This window comes from Cyanistes caeruleus, chromosome 37 (assembly GCF_971803275.1).
Source record: "Cyanistes caeruleus chromosome 37, bCyaCae1.hap1.1, whole genome shotgun sequence".
Lineage (NCBI taxonomy): Eukaryota > Metazoa > Chordata > Aves > Passeriformes > Paridae > Cyanistes > Cyanistes caeruleus.
In genome coordinates this window covers 1,793,240-1,812,355 of record NC_141738.1, presented here as the reverse complement: position 1 = coordinate 1,812,355, position 19,116 = coordinate 1,793,240, and the positions used below count along the sequence as shown (strand labels likewise).

The following is a 19,116-nucleotide window of genomic DNA, read 5'->3' as shown; positions in this document are numbered from 1 at the left end:
GAATGAACTGGGACAAACTGGGATGGAACTGGGATAAACTGGGATTAAACTGGGATGGAACTGGGATAAACTGGGATGGAACTGGGATTAAACTGGGATTAAACTGGGATGGAACTGGGGGTGCTCAGGTCCCACTCCCTCCGCCCTGAACTGGCCCGAACCGGTCCGGTCTGGTCCGAACTGGTTTGAACTGGTCTGGACCGGTTTGTGCTTGTCCAAACTGGTTTGAACTGGTCCGAACTGCTTTGTGCTTGTCCAAACTGGTCCGAACCGGTCTGGACCGGTTTGTGCTTGTCTGAACTGGTCCAAACTGGTCCAAACCGGTCTGGACTGGTTTGTGCTTGTCCAAACTGGCCCGAACTGGTCCGAACCGGTCCGAACAGGTCCGAACTGGTCCAAAGTGGTCCGAACTGGTCCGAAGCGGTCTGGACTGATCCGAACAGGTCCCAACTGGTGCGTTCCGGCCCGGGGGGTGGGGGAGGGGCGCTGGGACGTGCGTGGGATCCCGCGCGCGCGCGGGGGCGGGGGGGGGAGGGGCGCGGGGGCGGCCCCGCCCCCCCATCCCCCGCTGCGCGCGTGCGCGCGGCCCCTCCGCGCCTGCGCGCGCGCGCCGCCCCCTCCCACCCACCCCCCCGCCCCCGCCCCTCCCCCACCACCCACTCCCACGCCCCTCCCCCCGCCCCCCCTCGGCTCGGCGGGACCGCGGCGGCCGCGCGCCCCCCGCCCCTCCCCCACCGCCGCCCGCGACGCAGGGACCCCCTCCCCCCGCCCCTCCCCCACCCGCCGGACGACCCCCTCCTCCCCTCCCCCCACCCCTCAGCGCGCGCGGCTCAGACCCCCCCCCACCCCAAACCCCACCCCCCCACCCCCCCCCCCCCAAAAAAAATCCCCGCCGCCGCCTCCGCCCCTCCCCCACCCGCGGCCGGGCCCGCGCGCGGAACCCCCCTCCCCCCGCCCCTCCCCCACCGCAGCCCCCCCGCGAGGAGGATTTTGGGGAAGGGGGAGGGGGGGGGAGGGGCGGGAGACAGAGACCCCCCCCCCAAAAATATCCGCGGGGCGCCCCCTCCCCTCCCCCACACCCCTATCCCCCCCTCCTCTCGAGTCACGTGATCGCCGCGCGACCCCCCCCCCTCCCCCCCCACGGGACCAACCCCCCCCCCGACCGCCGCCCCTCCCCCAATTTGGAGACCCCTCCCCCTCAAAATCCCCAAATTCCCCCGAATTGCCCCCAAAATTCAGCTGCGAGCCCCCCGGAGCCCGCCCGGGACCCCCCGAACTGCCCCAAAAATCCACCAAAAAAACCCTAAAAACGGGAAAAAATCCCCAAACCCTTTAAAAATCCTTTAAAAATCCCTAAAAACCCCCAAATTCCCCTAAAACTCCCTCCAAAAAAATCCCAGAAAATCTTAAAAACAAAAAACTTTAAAAAAAAAAACCCTAAAATAATCCCGGAAAACCTTTTAAAAACAACCCCAAAACCCTCCTTAAAAAACCCGAAAAATCAAAATAAAAACCCCAAATAAACCCCCCAAAATCCCCTTAAAAATCCCACAAAAATTGCCTAAAAAAACCCCGAAAAATCCCAAAAAGATCCCCCAAAAATCCTCAAAAACTTCCCGAAAAATCCCTGAAAAATCCCTTAAAAAATCCCTAAAAACCCTCAAAAAATCCCCGAAAAATCCCCGAAAAAATCCCTAAAAAACCCCGAAAAATCCCCTAAAAATCCTCAAAAAACCCCCTAAACAATCCTAAAAAAAAATCCTTCCCAAATCCCTGAAAAACCCCGAAAAATCCCCTAAAAATCCTCAAAAAACCCGCTAAAAAAATCCTCGAAAAACCCCCCAAAATCTCTAAAACACCCCTTAAAATCCTCCAAAAATCCCCCAAAAATCCCCGAAAAATCCCCGAAAATTCCTTAAAACCCCCGAAAAAATCCCAAAAAATCCCTTAAAAAACCCTCAAAAAATCCTCCCAAAATCTCTGAAAAATCCCTAAAAACCCCCTAAAAAACCCCTAAAAACCTCAAAAAAATCCTCAAAAAATCCCCGAAAAAATCCCCAAAAATCCTCAAAAAATCCCCCCAAAATCCCTGAAAAATCCCTAAAAAACCCTAAAAAATCCTCAAGAAAACCCCTAAAAAATCCTCAAAAAATCCTCAAAAAATTCCCGAAAAATCCCAAAAAATCCCTAAAAACCCCCCAAAAAATCCCAAAAAATCCCCTAAAAAAAACCTCAAAAAATCCCCCCCAAATCCCTGAAAAACCTCTAAAAACCCCTTAAAAATCCTCAAAAAAACCCTAAAAAATCCTCAAAAAACCCCCTAAAAAACCCCCAAAAAATCCTCTAAAAACCCCCCAGAACCGCCCAAAAAGCCCCCAAAAATCCCCTAAACCCCCCGAAGCCCGAGCCCCCCATGGCGGCCTTGGCCAGTTCCCTGATCCGGCAGCGCCGGGGGGGGAAGGACGCGCCCCCCCCGCGCGCCCCCGGCCCCGCGCGCGCCCCCGGAGCCCCCCGACCCCCCTCCCTGTGCCAGCAGCAGCTGCGGGGGCTCGTGGCCAAAGTGAGGGGCTGCGGCCGGAGGAGGAGACCCCGGGAGAAACCCCCCGGTCAGCCTGGGGGGGTCCTGGGGGGGATTTGGGGGGTCCTGGGGTGGACTTGGGGGTCCTGGGGTGGGTTTTGGGGGTCCTGGGGGGGATTTGGGGGGTCTTGGAGGGGATTTGGGGGGATTTGGGGGGTCCTGGGGGGGATTTGGGGGGTCCTGGGGGGGTCCTGGGGGTTTTGGGTGATTTTGGGTGTATTTTTCAGGTGATTTTGGGTGCGTTTTTCGGGTGGTTTCGGGTAATTTTGGGGTGATTTTGGGTGATTTTGGGTGTGTTTTTCGGGTGGTTCAGAGCGATTTTGGGTGTGTTTTTCGGGTGATTTTGGGGTGATTTTGGGTGATTTTGGCTGTGTTTTTGGGGTGATTTTGGGTGTGTTTTTCGAGTGATTGCGGGTGATTTTGGGTGTGTTTTTCGGGTGATTTTGGGCGATTTTGGGTGTGTTTTTTCAGGAGTTTTGGGGTAATTTTGTCGGTGTTTTTGGGGTGATTTTGGGGTGATTTTGGGCGATTTTGGCTGTGACAGAACCGCAGCTCCGCGGGGCCATCGCGCGGCTCCGGGGCGGCCACGGCCACTTCCTGCACATGGGCCCGGACGGGCGGCTGGACGGAACCTGGGAGGAGGCGGGGCCTGGCAGTGAGTGGGCGGGGCCAACAATATTAATGAGTGGGTGGGGCCTGGGAAGGGAGGCGGGACCTGTTAATGAGTGGGTGGGGTCTGGGAAGGGATGTGGGATATGTTAATTATAAGTTAATATAAATGAGTGGGTGGGGCCTGAGGAAGGAGGCGGGATCTGTTAATGTTAATGAGTGGGCGGGGCCTGGGAAAAAGTGGGGAGGGTTTTGGGGTTACTGGTTCATACTGGTTTATACTGGTCCACGCCGGTCCAGTCTGGTCCGGATGGGTTGATACTGGTTGATACTGGGTGATACCGGTTGATACTGGGTGATACTGGGTGATACTGGGTGATACTGGTTGATACTGGGTGATACCGGTTGATATTGATTGATACTGGGTGATACTGGGTGATACTGGTTGATATTGATTGATACTGGGTGATACCGGTTGATACTGGGTGATACTGGTTGATACCGGTTGATATTGATTGATAGTGGTTGATATTGATTGATACTGGTTGATACTGGGTGATACCGGTTGATATTGATTGATACCGGTTGATACTGGGTGATACTGGTTGATATTGATTGATACTGGTTGATATTGGTTGATACTGGGTGATACTGGTTGATATTGATTGATATTGGGTGATACTGGTTGATATTGATTGATACTGGGTGATACCAGGTGATACTGGTTGATACTGGGTGATACTGGTTGATATTGATTGATATTGGTTGATACTGGTTGATACTGGGTGATACCGGTTGATATTGATTGATATTGGTTGATACTGGGTGATACTGGTTGATACCAGGTGATACTGGTTGATATTGATTGATATTGGTTGATACTGGTTGATACTGGTTGATACCAGGTGATACTGGTTGATATTGATTGATATTGGTTGATACTGGTTGATACTGGTTGATATTGATTGATCCTGGGTGATACTGGGTGTTACTGGTTGATATTGATTGATATTGGTTGATACTGGGTGATACTGGTTGATATTGATTGATACTGGGTGATACTGGTTGATATTGATTGATACTGGGTGATACCAGGTGATACTGGTTGATACTGGGTGATACTGGTTGATATTGATTGATACTGGTTGATACTGGGTGATACTGGTTGATATTGATTGGTACTGGGTGATAGTGATTGATACTGGTTGATATTGATTGATACTGGTTGATATTGATTGATACTGGTTGATACTGGGTGATACCGGTCGATACTGGTTGATATTGATTGATACTGGTTAATACTGGTTGATACCGGGTGATACTGGGTGATATTGATTGATACTGGGTGATATTGATTGATACTGGTTGATATTGATTGATACTGGTTGATACTGGGTGATAACGGTTGATATTGGGTGATACTGGGTGATACCGGTCGATACTGGTTGATACCGGTCCGGACTGGTCGATACCGGTCCGGACTGGTCGATACTGGTTGATACCGGTCGGTACTGGTCCAAACTGGTCGGTACTGGTTGACACTGGGATTTCCCCAGCGCTGTTTAACCTGATCCCGGTCGGGCTCCGCGTCGTGGCCATCCAGGGCACCCGCGCCGGGCGTTACGTGGCCATGAACGGGGCCGGCGTCGTCTACGCCTCCGTGAGTCACCCAAAAACCCAGAAATACACCCCAAAAACCCCAGAATGAACCCCAAAAACCCAGAATGAACCCCAAAACCCTGGAATCCACCCCAAATCCCTGGAATCCACCCCAAATTCCCCGGAATCCACCCCAAAACCCCAGAATCCACCCCAAAACCACCAAAAACCTCCCCCAAAGTCCACCTTGGGACCCCTCAAAACCTCCCAGGTGTGTCCCCAGGTGTCCCCTGGTGTCCCCAGGTGTGTCCCCAGGTGTCTCAGGTGTGTCCCCAGGTGTCTCAGGTGTGTGTCAGGTGTCTCAGGTGTCCCCCGGTGTCCCCAGGTGCACTTCACGCCCGAGTGCCGCTTCAAGGAGTGCCCTGGGTGTCCCTGGGGGGGTTCCAGGTGTCCCCAGGTGTGTCCCCAGGTGTCCCCAGGTGTCTCAGGTGTGTCCCCAGCTGTCCCCAGGTGTCCCCAGGTGTGTCCCCAGGTGTCCCCAGGTGTGTCCCCAGGTGTCTCAGGTGTCCCCCCGGTGTCCCCAGGTGCACTTCACGCCCGAGTGCCACTTCAAGGAGTGCCCTGGGTGTCCCTGGGGGGGTTCCAGGTGTCCCCAGGTGTCCCCAGGTGTCCCCAGGTGTGTCCCCAGGTGTCCCCAGGTGTCCCCAGGTGTGTCTCAGGTGTCTCAGGTGTCCCCCGGTGTCCCCAGGTGTACTTCACGCCCGAGTGCCGCTTCAAGGAGTGCCCTGGGTGTCCCTGGGGGGGTTCCAGCTGTCCCCAGGTGTGTCCCCAGGTGTCTCAGGTGTGTCCCCAGGTGTCTCAGGTGTGTCTCAGGTGTCCCCCCGGTGTCCCCAGGTGCACTTCACGCCCGAGTGTCGCTTCAAGGAGTGCGTGTTCGAGAACTACCACGTGCTCTACGCCTCGGCTCTGTACCGGCAGCGCCGCTCGGGCCGCGCCTGGTACCTGGGGCTGGACCGGCACGGCCGCCCCATGGCCGGGCCCCGCGTCCGCAAGGACAAGGCGGCCGCGCACTTCCTGCCGCAGCTGCTGGAGGGTGAGCACCCCAAAATCCCGGGCTTTCAACCCAAAAATCCCGGGGTTTCAACCCAAAAATCCTCCTGGGTTTGGGTATTGGGGACCCCAAATCCCCATGGCCGGGCCCCGCGTCCGAAAGGACAAGGCGGCCGCGCGCTTCCTGCCGCAGCTGCTGGAGGGTGAGCACCCCAAAATCCCGGGGTTTCAACCCAAAAATCCTCTGGGACTCCGAAATCCCGGGCTTTCAACCCAAAAATCCTCTGGGACCCCAAAATCCTGGGGTTTGAACCTAAAATCCCGGGCTTTCAACCCAAAAATCCTCTGGGACCCCAAAATCCCAGGGTTTGGGTGGGATTTGGGTGGGATTCGAGGGTCTTTTTTTGGGCAAATTTGGGTAAGATTTGGGTAAAATTTGAGTGAAATTTGGGTGGGATTTGAGTGGGATTTGGGTGGGATTTGAGTGGGATTTGGGTAAAATTTGGGTGGGATTTGGGTAAAATTTGGGTGGGATTTGGGTGAAATTTGGGTGGGATTTGGGTGGGATTTGGGTAAAATTTGGGTGGGATTTGGGTAAAATTTGGGTGGGATTCGGGGGAATTGGAGGCTCCGATTTGGGGAGGGGTCGGGGCCCGCCCTGACCCCTCCCCCCCGCCCCTCCCCCACAGTGGCGCTGTACCGGGAGCCGTCCCTGCACGAGGTCGAGGAGCCCCCGGGGACCCCTCCCCCACCGGGGACCCCTCCCCCACCGGGGACCCCTCCCCCCCCTCCGGGGACCCCCCCCGGTGACCTCTGACCCCGGAGCTGTGACCTCGGACCTGTGACCTGTGACCTCGGCCGCCCCCCCTCCCAAAAAAAACCAAACCACCTGCACTGAGACCCCCGGGGGGGGCCCCGAAATCACCAAAAATCCCCCCCAAAAATCCCCCAAAAAACCCCAAAATCCACCCCCAAAAAACCCAAAATCCCCCCAGAAATCCCCCAAAATCCACCCCCAAAAAACCCCAAAATTCACCCCCAAAAAACCCCAAAATCACCCCAAAATCACCCCAAAAACCCCCCAAAATCCGCCCCCAAAAAACCCCAAAATCACCCCAAAAAACCCCAAAATCACCCCAAAAACCCCCCAAAATCCGCCCCCAAAAAACCCCAAAATCCACCCCCAAAAACCCCCCAAATCGCCCTGAAATCCCCCGAAAACAACACCCCAAAATCACCCCCCAAAAAAATCCCAAAAATTCCCGAAATAGCCCCAAACCCCCCCAAAATCCCCCCCCCCAAAAAAAACCTGCACTGAGACTCCCGGGGGGAACCCCAAAATCCCAAAATCCCCCCCAAAATCCCCAAATCCCCCCCAAAATCCCCCAATCCCCCCCCCCCCCCAAAACCCCCCCGGGCACGTGGGGACCCGAGCCCCCCCCACAAGCCACGCCCCCTCGGCGTGGCCACGCCCCTTTTCTACGACCCCCACACTGTGCGAGCCCCGCCCCCGAGAGCAATAAACCCCGCCCCCCCTGGGCGAGGCCCCGCCCCCTTCTGTGCATGATTGACACCTCCCCCCCGCGCGCGGCCTGGCCCCGCCCCCTTCAATAAACACCAGTTTGTACCAGTTCGGACCAGTTCGGACCGGTTCCGGGGGGGCGGGGCCAGGGAAAGGGGGGGATTTTTGGGGGGAAATCTGGAAATTTTGGGGTCTCGGGGGGGAATTTTGGGGGTCTCGGGGGGGGGGGAGGGGAATTTTGGGGGGGTGGGGGAGGGGTCGGGGTCAATCCCGGGTCAGTTCCGGGGGGTGGGGGAGGGGCGGAATTTGGAATTCTTCTCCCCCCCCCCCCCCCCAGCCGCCCCTCCCCCACATCCGGAGCAGGTGCTGCCGCCCCTCCCCCACCGCTGCCCCTCCCCCACTCCGACCATGGCCGCCTTCAGCCTCGGACCCCCCCTCACCCTCCTCCTCCTCCTCCTCCTGCCGGAGCTCGGTACCCCCCGGGGACCCCCAAAATCCCCCGGGTTCACCCCAAAACCTCCCCCGGGAACCCCCAAAATCCCCCGGATTCACCCCAAAACCTCCCCCGGGAACCCCCAAAATCCCCCGGATTCACCCCAAAATCTCTTCGGGAACCCCCCCAGCCCTCGGGACCCCCAAAATCCCCCGGGTTCACCCCAAAACCTCCCCGGGAACCCCCAAAATCCCCCGGGTTCACCCCAAAACCCCCCCCCGGGAACCCCCAAAATCCCCCGGGTTCACCCCAAAACCCCCCCCCGGGAACCCCCAAAATCCCCCGGATTCACCCCAAAATCTCTTCGGGAACCCCCCCAGCCCTCGGGACCCCCAAAATCCCCCGGGTTCACCCCAAAACCTCCCCGGGAACCCCCAAAATCCCCCGGGTTCACCCCAAAACCCCCCCCCGGGAACCCCCAAAATCCCCCGGGTTCACCCCAAAACCCCCCCCCGGGGACCCCCAAAATCCCCCGGGTTCACCCCAAAACCTCCCCGGGAACCCCCAAAATCCCCCGGGTTCACCCCAAAATCTCCCCGGGAACACCCCCCAGCCCTCGGGACCCCCAAAATCCCCCCCAAATCCCCCAAACCCCTCCAGGACCCCCAAAATCCCCCACACCCTTCCGGGACCCCCCAAATCCCCCCCCAAATCCCCCAAACCCCTTCAGGACCCCCCAAATCCCCCCCAAAATCTCCCCAAACCCTTCCAGGATCCCCCAGATTCCCCCAAACCCCCTCAAATCCCCCCGAAACCCTCCCCAAATCCCCCCAAAACCCCTCCAGGACCCCCCAAATCCCCCCCAAAATCCCCCACACCCTTCCGGGACCCCCAAATCCCCCCCAAATCCCCCAAACCCCTTCAGGACCCCCCAAATCCCCCCCAAAATCCCCCCCTGACCCCCCTAAAATCCCCCCCTGACCCCCCCCAAATCCCCCCCTGACCCCCCAAATCCCCCCCTGACCCCCCAAACCCCCCCCTGACCCCCCCAAAATCCCCCCCTGACCCCCCAAAATCCCCCCCGACCCCCCCAAAATCCCCCCCTGACCCCTCTGTTCCCCAGCCCGGGGGTCGCCGCTGCCCCGGGGCCGGTACCGGGCCGGGGTCCGGCCGGGGGGGCCCGGGGGGGGCCCGGTGCTGGTCACGGTGGGGCTGGAGCTGGCCCAGCTGCTGGGGCTGGTACGGCCGGGGGGGATTTGGGGGGTCCCGGGGGGGATTTGGGGGGATTTGGGGGGGATTTGGGGGGGTTTGGGGAGGATTTGGGGGGCCCGGGGGGGGCCCGGTGCTGGTCACGGTGGGGCTGGAGCTGGCCCAGCTGCTGGGGCTGGTACGGCCGGGGGGGATTTGGGGGTCCTGGGGGGGATTTGGGGGGTCCTGGGGGGTCCTGGGGGGTCCTGGGGGGGGATTTGGGGAGGATTTGAGGGGATTTGGGGGGGATTTGGGGGGCCCGGGGGGGGCCCGGTGCTGGTCACGGTGGGGCTGGAGCTGGCCCAGCTGCTGGGGCTGGTACGGCCGGGGGGGATTTGGGGGGTCCTGGGGGGGTATGGGGGGGTTTGGGGGGTCCTGGGGGGTCCTGGGGGGGATTTGGGGGGATTTGAGGAGGATTTGGGGGGTCCCGGGGTGGTTTGGGGGGTCCTGGGGGGATTTGGGGGGGTTTGGGGAGGATTTGGGGGGTCCCGGGGGGGATTTGGGGGGTTCTGGGGAGGATTTGGGGGTCCCGGGGGGGATTTGGGGAGGATTTGGGGGGTCCTGGGGGGGCTTTGGAGGGTTTGGGGGGATTTGGGGGGTCCTGGGGGGGTTTGGGGGGGATTTTGGGGGGTCCTGGAAGGGTTTGGGGGGGATTTTGGGGGTCCTGGGGGGGATTTGGGGAGGATTTGGGGGGATTTTGGGATGGTTTGGGGGGTCCCGGGGAGATTTTGGGGGGATTTGGGGAAAATCCGGGGCTCGGGGGAGCTCAGGTTTGGAGCTTTGGGGGCAGATTTGGGGTGAAACTCGGAGATTTTGGGGTTTTCTGGGCGGGGGAGGGTCCGGGGAACCCCCAAAAAATCACAAAAAATCCCAAAAAATCACCAAGAAATAATAAAAAAAATTCCCCAAAAATCCCCCCAAAATCCCCCAAAAATCCCAAAAAAATCCCCAAATCCCAAAAAATCCCAAATTCCCCCCCAAAATTCCCCAAAAATCCCCAAAATCCCAGGACGAGAAGAACGAGGAGATGACGACGAGAGTTTACCTGAACCTGGTGCGGGAATTTGGGGAAATTTGGGGGAAATTTGGGGGGTCCTGGGGGGAATTTGGGGTCTCCTCGTTTTGGGGTGGATTTCGGTCTTTTTGGCGTGGATTTTCGGGAATTTTGGCGGGGATTTTTCAGGAGTTTTGGGCGGATTTGGGGAGATTTTGGGGTTTTTGGGGGTGGATTTGGGCGTGGATTTGGGGGAATTTTCGGGTTTTTTGGGGTGGATTTGGGGGTGAATTTTGGGGAATTTTCGGGTTTTTGGGGGGTGGATTTGAGGATGAATTTTGGGGAATTTTCGGGTTTTTGGGGGGTGGATTTGAGGATGAATTTTGGGGAATTTTCGGGTTTTTGGGGGGTGGATTTGAGGATGAATTTTGGGGAATTTTCGGGTTTTTGGGGGGTGGATTTGAGGATGAATTTTGGGGAATTTTCGGGTTTTTGGGGGGTGGATTTGAGGATGAATTTTGGGGAATTTTCGGGTTTTTGGGGTGGATTTGAGGATGAATTTTGGGGAATTTTCGGGTTTTTTGGGGGGTGGATTTGAGGATGAATTTTCGGGTTTTTGGGGTGGATTTGAGGATGAATTTTGGGGAATTTTCGGGTTTTTGGGGGGTGGATTTGAGGATGAATTTTGGGGAATTTTCGGGTTTTTGGGGGGTGGATTTGAGGATGAATTTTGGGGAATTTTCGGGTTTTTGGGGTGGATTTGAGGATGAATTTTGGGGAATTTTCGGGTTTTTGGGGGGTGGATTTGGGGGTGAATTTTCGGGTTTTTGGGGGTGGATTTGAGGATGAATTTTGGGGAATTTTCGGGTTTTTTGGAGGTGAATTTGAGGATGAATTTTGGGGAATTTTTGGGTTTTTGGGGGTGGATTTGAGGATGAATTTTGGGGAATTTTCGGGTTTTTGGGGTGTGAATTTGAGGATGAATTTTGGGGAATTTTCGGGTTTTTGGGGTGTGGATTTGAGGATGAATTTTCGGGTTTTTTGGGGTGGATTTGAGGATGAATTTTGGGGAATTTTCGGGTTTTTGGGGGGTGGATTTGAGGATGAATTTTCGGGTTTTTGTGGGTGGATTTGAGGATGAATTTTGGGGAATTTTCGGGTTTTTTGGGGGGGGATTTGAGGATAAATTTTCGGGTTTTTGGGGTGGATTTGAGGATGAATTTTGGGGAATTTTCGGGTTTTTGGGGGGTGAATTTGAGGATGAATTTTGGGGAATTTTCGGGTTTTTGAGGGGTGGATTTGAGGATGAATTTTCGGGAATTTTCGGGTTTTTGGGGGGTGGATTTGAGGATGAATTTTCGGGTTTTTGTGGGTGGATTTGAGGATGAATTTTGGGGAATTTTCGGGTTTTTGGGGGTGGATTTGAGGATGAATTTTCGGGTTTTTGGGGGTGGATTTGAGGATGAATTTTGGGGAATTTTCGGGTTTTTTGGGGGTGAATTTGAGGATGAATTTTGGGGAATTTTCGGGTTTTTGAGGGGTGGATTTGGGGATGAATTTTGGGGAATTTTCGGGTTTTTGGGGTGTGGATTTGAGGATGAATTTTCGGGTTTTTGTGGGTGGATTTGAGGATGAATTTTGGGGAATTTTCGGGTTTTTTGGGGGGTGGATTTGAGGATGAATTTTCGGGTTTTTGTGGGTGGATTTGAGGATGAATTTTGGGGAATTTTCGGGTTTTTGGGGGGTGGATTTGGGGGTGAATTTTCGGGTTTTTGGGGGGTGGATTTGAGGATGAATTTTGGGGAATTTTCGGGTTTTTTGGAGGTGAATTTGAGGATGAATTTGGGGGAATTTTCGGGTTTTTGGGGTGTGGATTTGAGGATGAATTTTCGGATTTTTGAGGGGTGAATTTGAGGATGAATTTTGGGGAATTTTCGGGTTTTTGGGGTGGATTTGAGGATGAATTTTGGGGAATTTTCGGGTTTTTTGGGGGGTGGATTTGAGACCGGATTTTGGGGCGGGTTCCCGGTTTTTTTGGGGCGGATTTTCGGGGAATTGGGGGTTCCGGGGGGGGGTCCCCATTAATTTTGGACCCCCCCCCCAGAGCTGGCGGGACCCTCGGCTCTCCTGGGACCCCCGCGAGCACGGGGGGGCGGCGGCGCTGCGCGTGCCCGCCGAGCACATCTGGCTGCCAGATGTGGGGCTGGACAACAAGTACGGGGGGGAATTTGGGGGAATTTCGGGACTTTTCGGGAATTTTCTGGAATTTCGGGAATTTTCGGGTGATTTTAGAGGGGGTTTGGGGAGGATTTGGGGGAATTTTGGGGGGTTTGTGGGGGGCACATCTGGCTGCCAGATGTGGGGCTGGACAACAAGTACGGGGGGGAATTTGGGGGAATTTCGGGACTTTTCGGGACTTTTCGGGAATTTCTGGAATTTTCGGGAATTTTCGGGTGATTTTAGGGGGGGTCTGGGGAGGATTTGGGGGAATTTTGGGGGGTTTGTGGGGGGCACATCTGGCTGCCAGATGTGGGGCTGGACAACAAGTACGGGGGGGAATTTGGGGGAGTTTCGGGACTTTTCGGGAATTTTCGGGAATTTTCTGGAATTTTCGGGAATTTTCGGGTGATTTTAGGGGGGGTCTGGGGAGGATTTGGGGCGATTTCGGGGATTTTCGGGAATTCCAAGGGATTTTGGGAGGGTTTGGGGAGGATTTTTCGGGGATTTTGAGGTGTTTTGGGGTTATTTTTGGGGTTTTTTTTGGGAATTTTGGGATTTTTTTGGGGGGGTTTGGGGTGGGTTTTTTTGGGGAATTTTGAAATTTTTGTCGGGGTTTTTTGAGTGTTTTTTTCGGGGTTTTTGGGGTGTTTTTTTCGGGAATTTTGGGCTTTTTTTTCGGGAACTTTGGGGGGTTTTTTTTCGGGGTTTCTGGGTTGGTTTTTTTGGGGGAATTTTGGGATTTTTTCCGTGAATTTTAAGATTTTTTTCTGTTTTTTCGGGGGGGTTTTTTAGGGATTTTTGCCTGATTTATTTTTTGTGGTTTTGGGCATTTTCGTGGTTTTTTTTTTTAAATTTTGGGCTTTTTTTTGGGGAACTTTGGGAATTTTTTTCGGGATTTCTGGGCTGGTTTTTTGGGGGAATTTGGGGTGGTTTTTTGGGAATTTTAGGCTGTTTTTTTGGGGGAAATTTTGGGATTTTTTTCCGGGAATTTGGGGACGGTTTTTTAAGGATTTTTGCCCGATTTATTTTTTGCTGTTTTGGGCATTTTTTGGGTGGTTTTTTTTTTTAAATTTGGGTTTTTTTTGGGTGGGTTTTGGGGTTCCCTGACCCCCCCGTGCCCCCCCAGCAATGACGGGGAATTCGGGGTGTCCCTGGGGGTCCGGGCCATCGTCAGCCCCGACGGCACCGTCACCTGGAGACCCCCGGCCCTGTTCCGCAGCCGCTGCCCCATCCGGGTGATTCTGGGGGAAATTCCGGCGATTTCGGGGCTTTGGGGGGGGCCTGGGGGGATTTTGGGGGGAATTCGGGGGGTTCCGGGAGGTTTCGGGGGGGGGGGATTTTTTTGGTTTTTTTTTAAAGGGATTTCGGGGGATTTTGGGGTTTTTTTAAAGGGATTTTGGGGTATTTTGGGGAATTTTGGGGGATTTTGGGAGGTTTTGGGGGATTTTGGGGGGTTTTGGATTTTTTTAAAGGGATTTTGGGGGATTTTGGGAGGGTTTGGGGGTTTTTTTAAAGGGATTTTGGGGTTTTTTTGAGGGATTTTGGGGGATTTTGGGGAATTTTGGGAGGTTTTGGGGGATTTGGGGGATTTTGGGGGGTTTTGGATTTATTTTAAGGGATTTTGGGGGATTTTGGGAGGGTTTGGGGTTTTTTTTTAAAGGGATTTTGGGGGATTTTGGTTTTTCTTTAAGGGATTTTGGGGCTCCGGGAACTCGGGATTTTTTTTGGGCCAAATTCCCGGGATTTCGGGGTCCCCGCCCTCCCCCTCCCGGGCGTGGAACCCCCGCGATTTTGGGCCGAATTTCCCGGGATTTGGGGCTCGGTTCTGCAAAGCCGGGATTTTCATTTGGGGGGGGGGATTTTTTATTTTTTATTTTATTTCATTTCATTTTTAGGTGGTGGTGGGGGGGGATGGGATTTTTTTTTTGGGGTGAATTCCGGGGATTTTGGGGCTCCTCCCGCAGGTCTCGCACTTCCCGTTCGATTGGCAGAACTGCTCCCTGAATTTCCGCTCCGGCTCCTACGGCCCCGCCGAGCTGCGGCTGCGGGCGGGGGGCCCGCGGGGGCCCGGGGGGGAGCCCCAGGTGCTGCTGCCCCCCGACTTCCAGGGTGAGCAACCCCGCGAGGATTTGGGGAAGTTTGGGGATTTTTTGGGAATTTTTTGGATTTATTTTGGATTTATTTTGGATTTTTTTTGGATTTTTTTTGGATTTTTTTTGGATTTCTTTTGGATTTTTTTTGGATTTTTTTTTTATTTTTTTGGTGGATTTTTTGGGATTTTTTTGGGGATTTTTTTTTGAATTTTGGGGGATTTTTTTTTTATTATTTTTTTGGGATATTTTGAAAATTTTTTGGGGATTTTTGAGATTTTTTTGGGATTTTTTTGGGACTTTTTGGGATTTTTTTGGGGATTTTTTGGGATTTTTTGGGGATTTTTTGGGAATTTTTTGGGAATTTTTGGAATTTTTGGAGGATTTTATGGGGATTTTGGGGGGGGTTTTTGGGGGGATTTGGGGGGATTTTGGGTTCCCAGGTGTATTTTTAAGGTTTTTTGGGTGTGTTTGGCGGGATTTTTGGGCTCTCAGGTGCGTTTTGAGCTCCCCCAGGTGCGTTTTTAGGGGTTTTTGGGCTCTCAGGTGCATTTTGAGCTCCCCCAGGTGCATTTCGAGCTCCCCCAGGTGTATTTTTAGGGGATTTTTGGGCTCTCAGGTGTGTTTTGAGCTCCCCCAGGTGCGTTTTGAGCTCCCCCAGGTGCCTCACCTGTCCCCCCCCCGCAGAGAACGGGCAGTGGAGCCTCGTTCACCGCTCGGGGGGCACCTGGGGCCCGGCGGCCGCACCTGCCGGCGTCTCCTTCCACCTGGTGCTGCGGCGGAAGCCGCTCTTCTACCTGGCCACGGTGCTGGTGCCGTGCGTGCTGGTGACGCTGCTGGCCGTGGGCGTCTTCCACCTGCCCCCCGACGCAGGTGAGCTCACCTGGGCGCCCGCGGGGGAGGGGCTGGGCGGGGGGGACTGGGGGGGACTGGGGGGGGCAGGTGGGGCTCACCTGGGGACACCTGGGGGTGGCTGGGGCGCACCTGGGGGTGGCTGGGACACACCTGGTCACACCTGGGACACACCTGGGGAACACCTGAGGCACACCTGGACACACCTGGACACACTTGGGGACACCTGGGCACACCTGGACACACCTGGGGACACCTGGGGCACACCTGGGCACACCTGGACACACCTGGACACACCTGGACATACCTATGTCACACCTGGACATACCTGGGGACACCTGGGCACACCTGGACACGCCTGGGGAACACCTGGGGCACACCTGGGCACACCTGGGGACACCTGGACACAGCTGGGGAACACCTGGGGCACACCTGGACACACCTGGGCACACCTGGGGACACCTGGACACACCTGGGGAACACCTGGGGGCACCTGGACATACCTGGACATACCTATGGCACACCTGGACATAGCTGGGGAACACCTGGGGACACCTGGGGGGAGCTGTCCTGCATCTGTCCTGTCACACCTGTCCTGTCACACCTGTGTTATACCTGTGTCACACCTGTCCAGGTGATCTCACCTGTCTGTCTCACACCTGCACAGGTGAGAAGATGTCGCTCTCGCTGTCCGCCCTGCTCACCCTCACCGTGTTCCTGCTGCTCCTGTCACACCTGTGTCACACCTGTGTGTGTCACACCTGTGTGTGTCACACCTGTGTGTGTTATACCTGTGTTATACCTGTGTGTCTCACACCTGTCCAGGTGATCTCACCTGTCACTCTCACACCTGTCACACCTGTCCAGGTGATCTCACCTGTCTGTCTCACACCTGCACAGGTGAGAAGATGTCTCTCTCGCTGTTCGCCCTGCTCACCCTCACCGTGTTCCTGCTGCTCCTGGCCGACAAGGTCCCGGCCACGTCTCTGCAGGTGCCGCTCATCGGCCGTTACCTGACGGTGACGCTGGTGCTGCTGACGCTGGTGGTGGCGCTGAGCGTGGGCGTGCTCAACCTGCACCACCGCTCACCTGGCACGCACGGGATGCCCACCTGGGCCCGCCAGGTGAGGGGGGCACCTGGGGAACACAAAAATCCCAAAATCCCGGGGGAAATCCGCAAAAAAATCCCAGCGAAAAACAGCTCAAAACACACCTGGGCACACCTGGGGGCACACCTGGACACACCTGGACACACCTGGGCACACCTGGGGGCACACCTGGACACACCTGGACACACCTGGGCACACCTGGACACACCTGGACACACCTGGGCACAGCTGGACACATCTGGACACACCTAGACACACCTGGACACACCTGGGGGCACACCTGGGCACACCTGGACACACCTGGACACACCTGGGGCACACCTGGACACACCTGGACACACCTGAGCACACCTAGACACACCTGGACACACCTGGACACACCTGGGCACACCTGGGGCACACCTGGACACCCCTGGGCACACCCGGGCATACCTGGGACGCACCTGAATCACACCTGGACACACCTGGACACACCTGGGGCACACCTGAACACACCTGAGCACACCTGGACACACCTGGGGCACACCTGAACACACCTGAGCACACCTGGACACACCTGGGCACACCTGGGGCACACCTGGGCACACCTGGAAACACCTGAGCACACCTGGACACACCTGAACACACCTGGGGCACACCTGGACACACCTGGACACACCTGGGCACACCTGGACACACCTGGACACACCTGGGGCACACCTGAACACACCTGGGCACACCTGGACACGCCCCCAGGTGATGGAATTTGGGATTTTTTTTGGGGAACATTTTGGGGGTCCGGGCTGGAATTTTGGGGTTCTCACCTGTGCCCCTCCCCCCCTCCAGGTGTTCCTGCAGCGCCTCCCCCCCCTCCTGGGCCTGCGCCCCTCCCCCCCCGGCCCCTCCCCCCCCCGCCCCGCCCCCGCCCCTCCCCCCCGCGGCGGGGACGAGTACTTCCTGCGCCGCCCCTCCCCCCGCCGGGCCCCGCCCCCCGCCGAGGCCCCGAAATCCCCGGAATTGCCCCCAAAATCCCCCCCGGAGCTGCGCGAGGCGGCGGCCGCGACTGCCGCGATCGCCCGGAGCCTGCGCGAGAGGGAGCGGCGGCAGCAGGTGAGGGGACACACCTGGGACAGGTGAGGGGACACACCTGGGGACACCTGGGGGGGTCACAGACACACCTGGGACAGGTGAGGGGACACCTGGGGACACCTGGGGGGGTCACAGACACACCTGGGACAGGTGAGGGGACACACCTGGGACAGGTGAGGGGACACCTGAGGGGGTCACAGACACACCTGGGACAGGTGAGGGGACACCTTGGGGGGTTACGGACACACCTGGGACAGGTGAGGGGACACCTGGGGACACCTGGGACAGGTGAGCGGACACCTGGGGACACCTGGGACACACCTGGGGACACCTGGGGACACACCTGGGGGGTCACAGACACACCTGGGGACAGGTGAGGGGTTTTTTCCTGATGTTTTTCCCAATTCTGGGTGTTTTTTCCCAGTTCCCGCTGTTTTCTCCCCATTTTCCCCAGGCCCCGCAGGAGTGCCTTTTCCCATTGTTATTTTTCCCAATTCTGGATGTTTTTGCCCCATTTTTCCAGGCGCAGGATGAGTGGCACGCTCTGACCATTGTTATTTTTCCCAATTCCGGGTGTTTTTGCCCCATTTTTCCAGGCGCAGGACGAGTGGCACGCGCTGGCCATGGCCGCTGACCGCCTGTGCCTCTGGGCCGTGCTGGCGCTGACCGGCGGCTGCGCCCTGGGGACGGCGCTGGACGCGGCGCTGCACCGGCCCCCCGACACGCCCTTCCCCTGACAACACCCCCGAAACACCCCCAAACACCCCGAAAACACCCCGAAACACCCCGGAAACACCCTGAAACACCCCAAAAACACCCCAAAACAGCCCAAAACCACCCCAAAACACCCCGAAAACACCCCAATAACACCCCAAAACAGCCCAAAACCACCCCAAAACACCCCGAAACACCCTGAAACACCTGAAAACACCCTGAAACACCCCGAAAACACCCCGAAACACCCTGAAACACCTGAAACCACCCCAAAACCACCCCAAAACACCCCAAAAAACACCCCAAAAACACCCCGAAACAGACATAAACACCTGAAAACACACGGATTCTGACAAAACCACCCAAAACACCCAAAACCGCCTGGAATTTGACAAAATCACCCCAAAACATGCCAAAAACACGCCAAAAACACCTGAAAACATCCAAAACCACCCCAAAACACCCAAAACCCCCCAAAAACATGCGGAATCTGACAAAAACACCCAAAAACACCCGAAAAACACCCGGAATCTGACAAACCAGCTGAAAACACCCAAAACCCACCCAAAATCTGACAAAAACAGCCAAAATCTGACAAAACCACCCAGAATCACAACGGGCTGACCCAAAACCACCCAAAACCACCCGAGGAACCCCCGAAAACCGACAAAAACACCCGAAATCAGACAGAGTCAGCCGAAATCCCCCAAAATCACAACGGGATGAGCCCCAAATCAGCCCAAATCAGCCCAAATCAGCCCAAATCTGCCCAAATCTGCCCAAATCAGCCCAAATCTGCCCAAATCAGCCCAAATCATCCCAAAATCAGCCCAAATCAGCCCAAAATCTGCCAAAATCCAACGATCGGAGCCCAAAAGCTCCCAAAATCCTCCCAAAATCCCCAAACTCGGGGGGTTCTGATCCCCCAGATCCCCCCCGGAACCCCCCCAGACCCCTCTGGGATCCCCCAAATTTCTCGGAATTTTTTTGGGATCCCCCCCAAAAAACTCCCAAATAAAATTTCGAACCC

The 19,116-nt window shown here is 56.1% G+C and overlaps 2 protein-coding genes across 2 annotated transcripts; both read left to right on the top strand.

The window, feature by feature from the left end:
* Nucleotides 1-1,142: 1,142 nt before the first annotated feature.
* FGF11 (fibroblast growth factor 11) lies at nt 1,143-7,466 on the top strand. The gene is made up of 5 exons (XM_086871720.1): nt 1,143-2,606; nt 3,123-3,233; nt 4,744-4,847; nt 5,681-5,879; nt 6,526-7,466. Exons 1-5 carry the CDS (start codon nt 2,414-2,416, stop codon nt 6,651-6,653), a joined length of 735 nt encoding a protein of 244 aa, XP_086727846.1. The 5' UTR covers nt 1,143-2,413; the 3' UTR covers nt 6,654-7,466.
* A 300-nt stretch (nt 7,467-7,766) lies between these two features.
* On the top strand, nt 7,767-19,113 carry CHRNB1 (cholinergic receptor nicotinic beta 1 subunit). The gene is made up of 10 exons (XM_086871712.1): nt 7,767-7,830; nt 8,915-9,030; nt 10,049-10,093; nt 12,138-12,247; nt 13,380-13,488; nt 14,218-14,362; nt 15,031-15,216; nt 16,096-16,319; nt 17,130-17,393; nt 17,969-19,113. Exons 1-10 carry the CDS (start codon nt 7,767-7,769, stop codon nt 18,107-18,109), a joined length of 1,404 nt encoding a protein of 467 aa, XP_086727838.1. The 3' UTR covers nt 18,110-19,113.
* The last annotated feature ends 3 nt before the right edge of the window (nt 19,114-19,116 follow it).

Bases quoted from the DNA above. Each gene is read 5' to 3' on its own strand.
- FGF11 (XM_086871720.1), top strand. From the start codon at position 2,414: ATGGCGGCCTTGGCCAGTTCCCTGATCCGGCAGCGCCGGGGGGGGAAG. The intron at 3,234-4,743 runs GTGAGTGGGCGG...GGATTTCCCCAG, and splicing joins GGAGGAGGCGGGGCCTGGCA to CGCTGTTTAACCTGATCCCG. The intron at 5,880-6,525 runs GTGAGCACCCCA...CCTCCCCCACAG, and splicing joins CCTGCCGCAGCTGCTGGAGG to TGGCGCTGTACCGGGAGCCG.
- CHRNB1 (XM_086871712.1), top strand. From the start codon at position 7,767: ATGGCCGCCTTCAGCCTCGGACCCCCCCTCACCCTCCTCCTCCTCCTC. The intron at 12,248-13,379 runs GTACGGGGGGGA...GTGCCCCCCCAG, and splicing joins GATGTGGGGCTGGACAACAA to CAATGACGGGGAATTCGGGG. The intron at 15,217-16,095 runs GTGAGCTCACCT...ACACCTGCACAG, and splicing joins CCACCTGCCCCCCGACGCAG to GTGAGAAGATGTCTCTCTCG.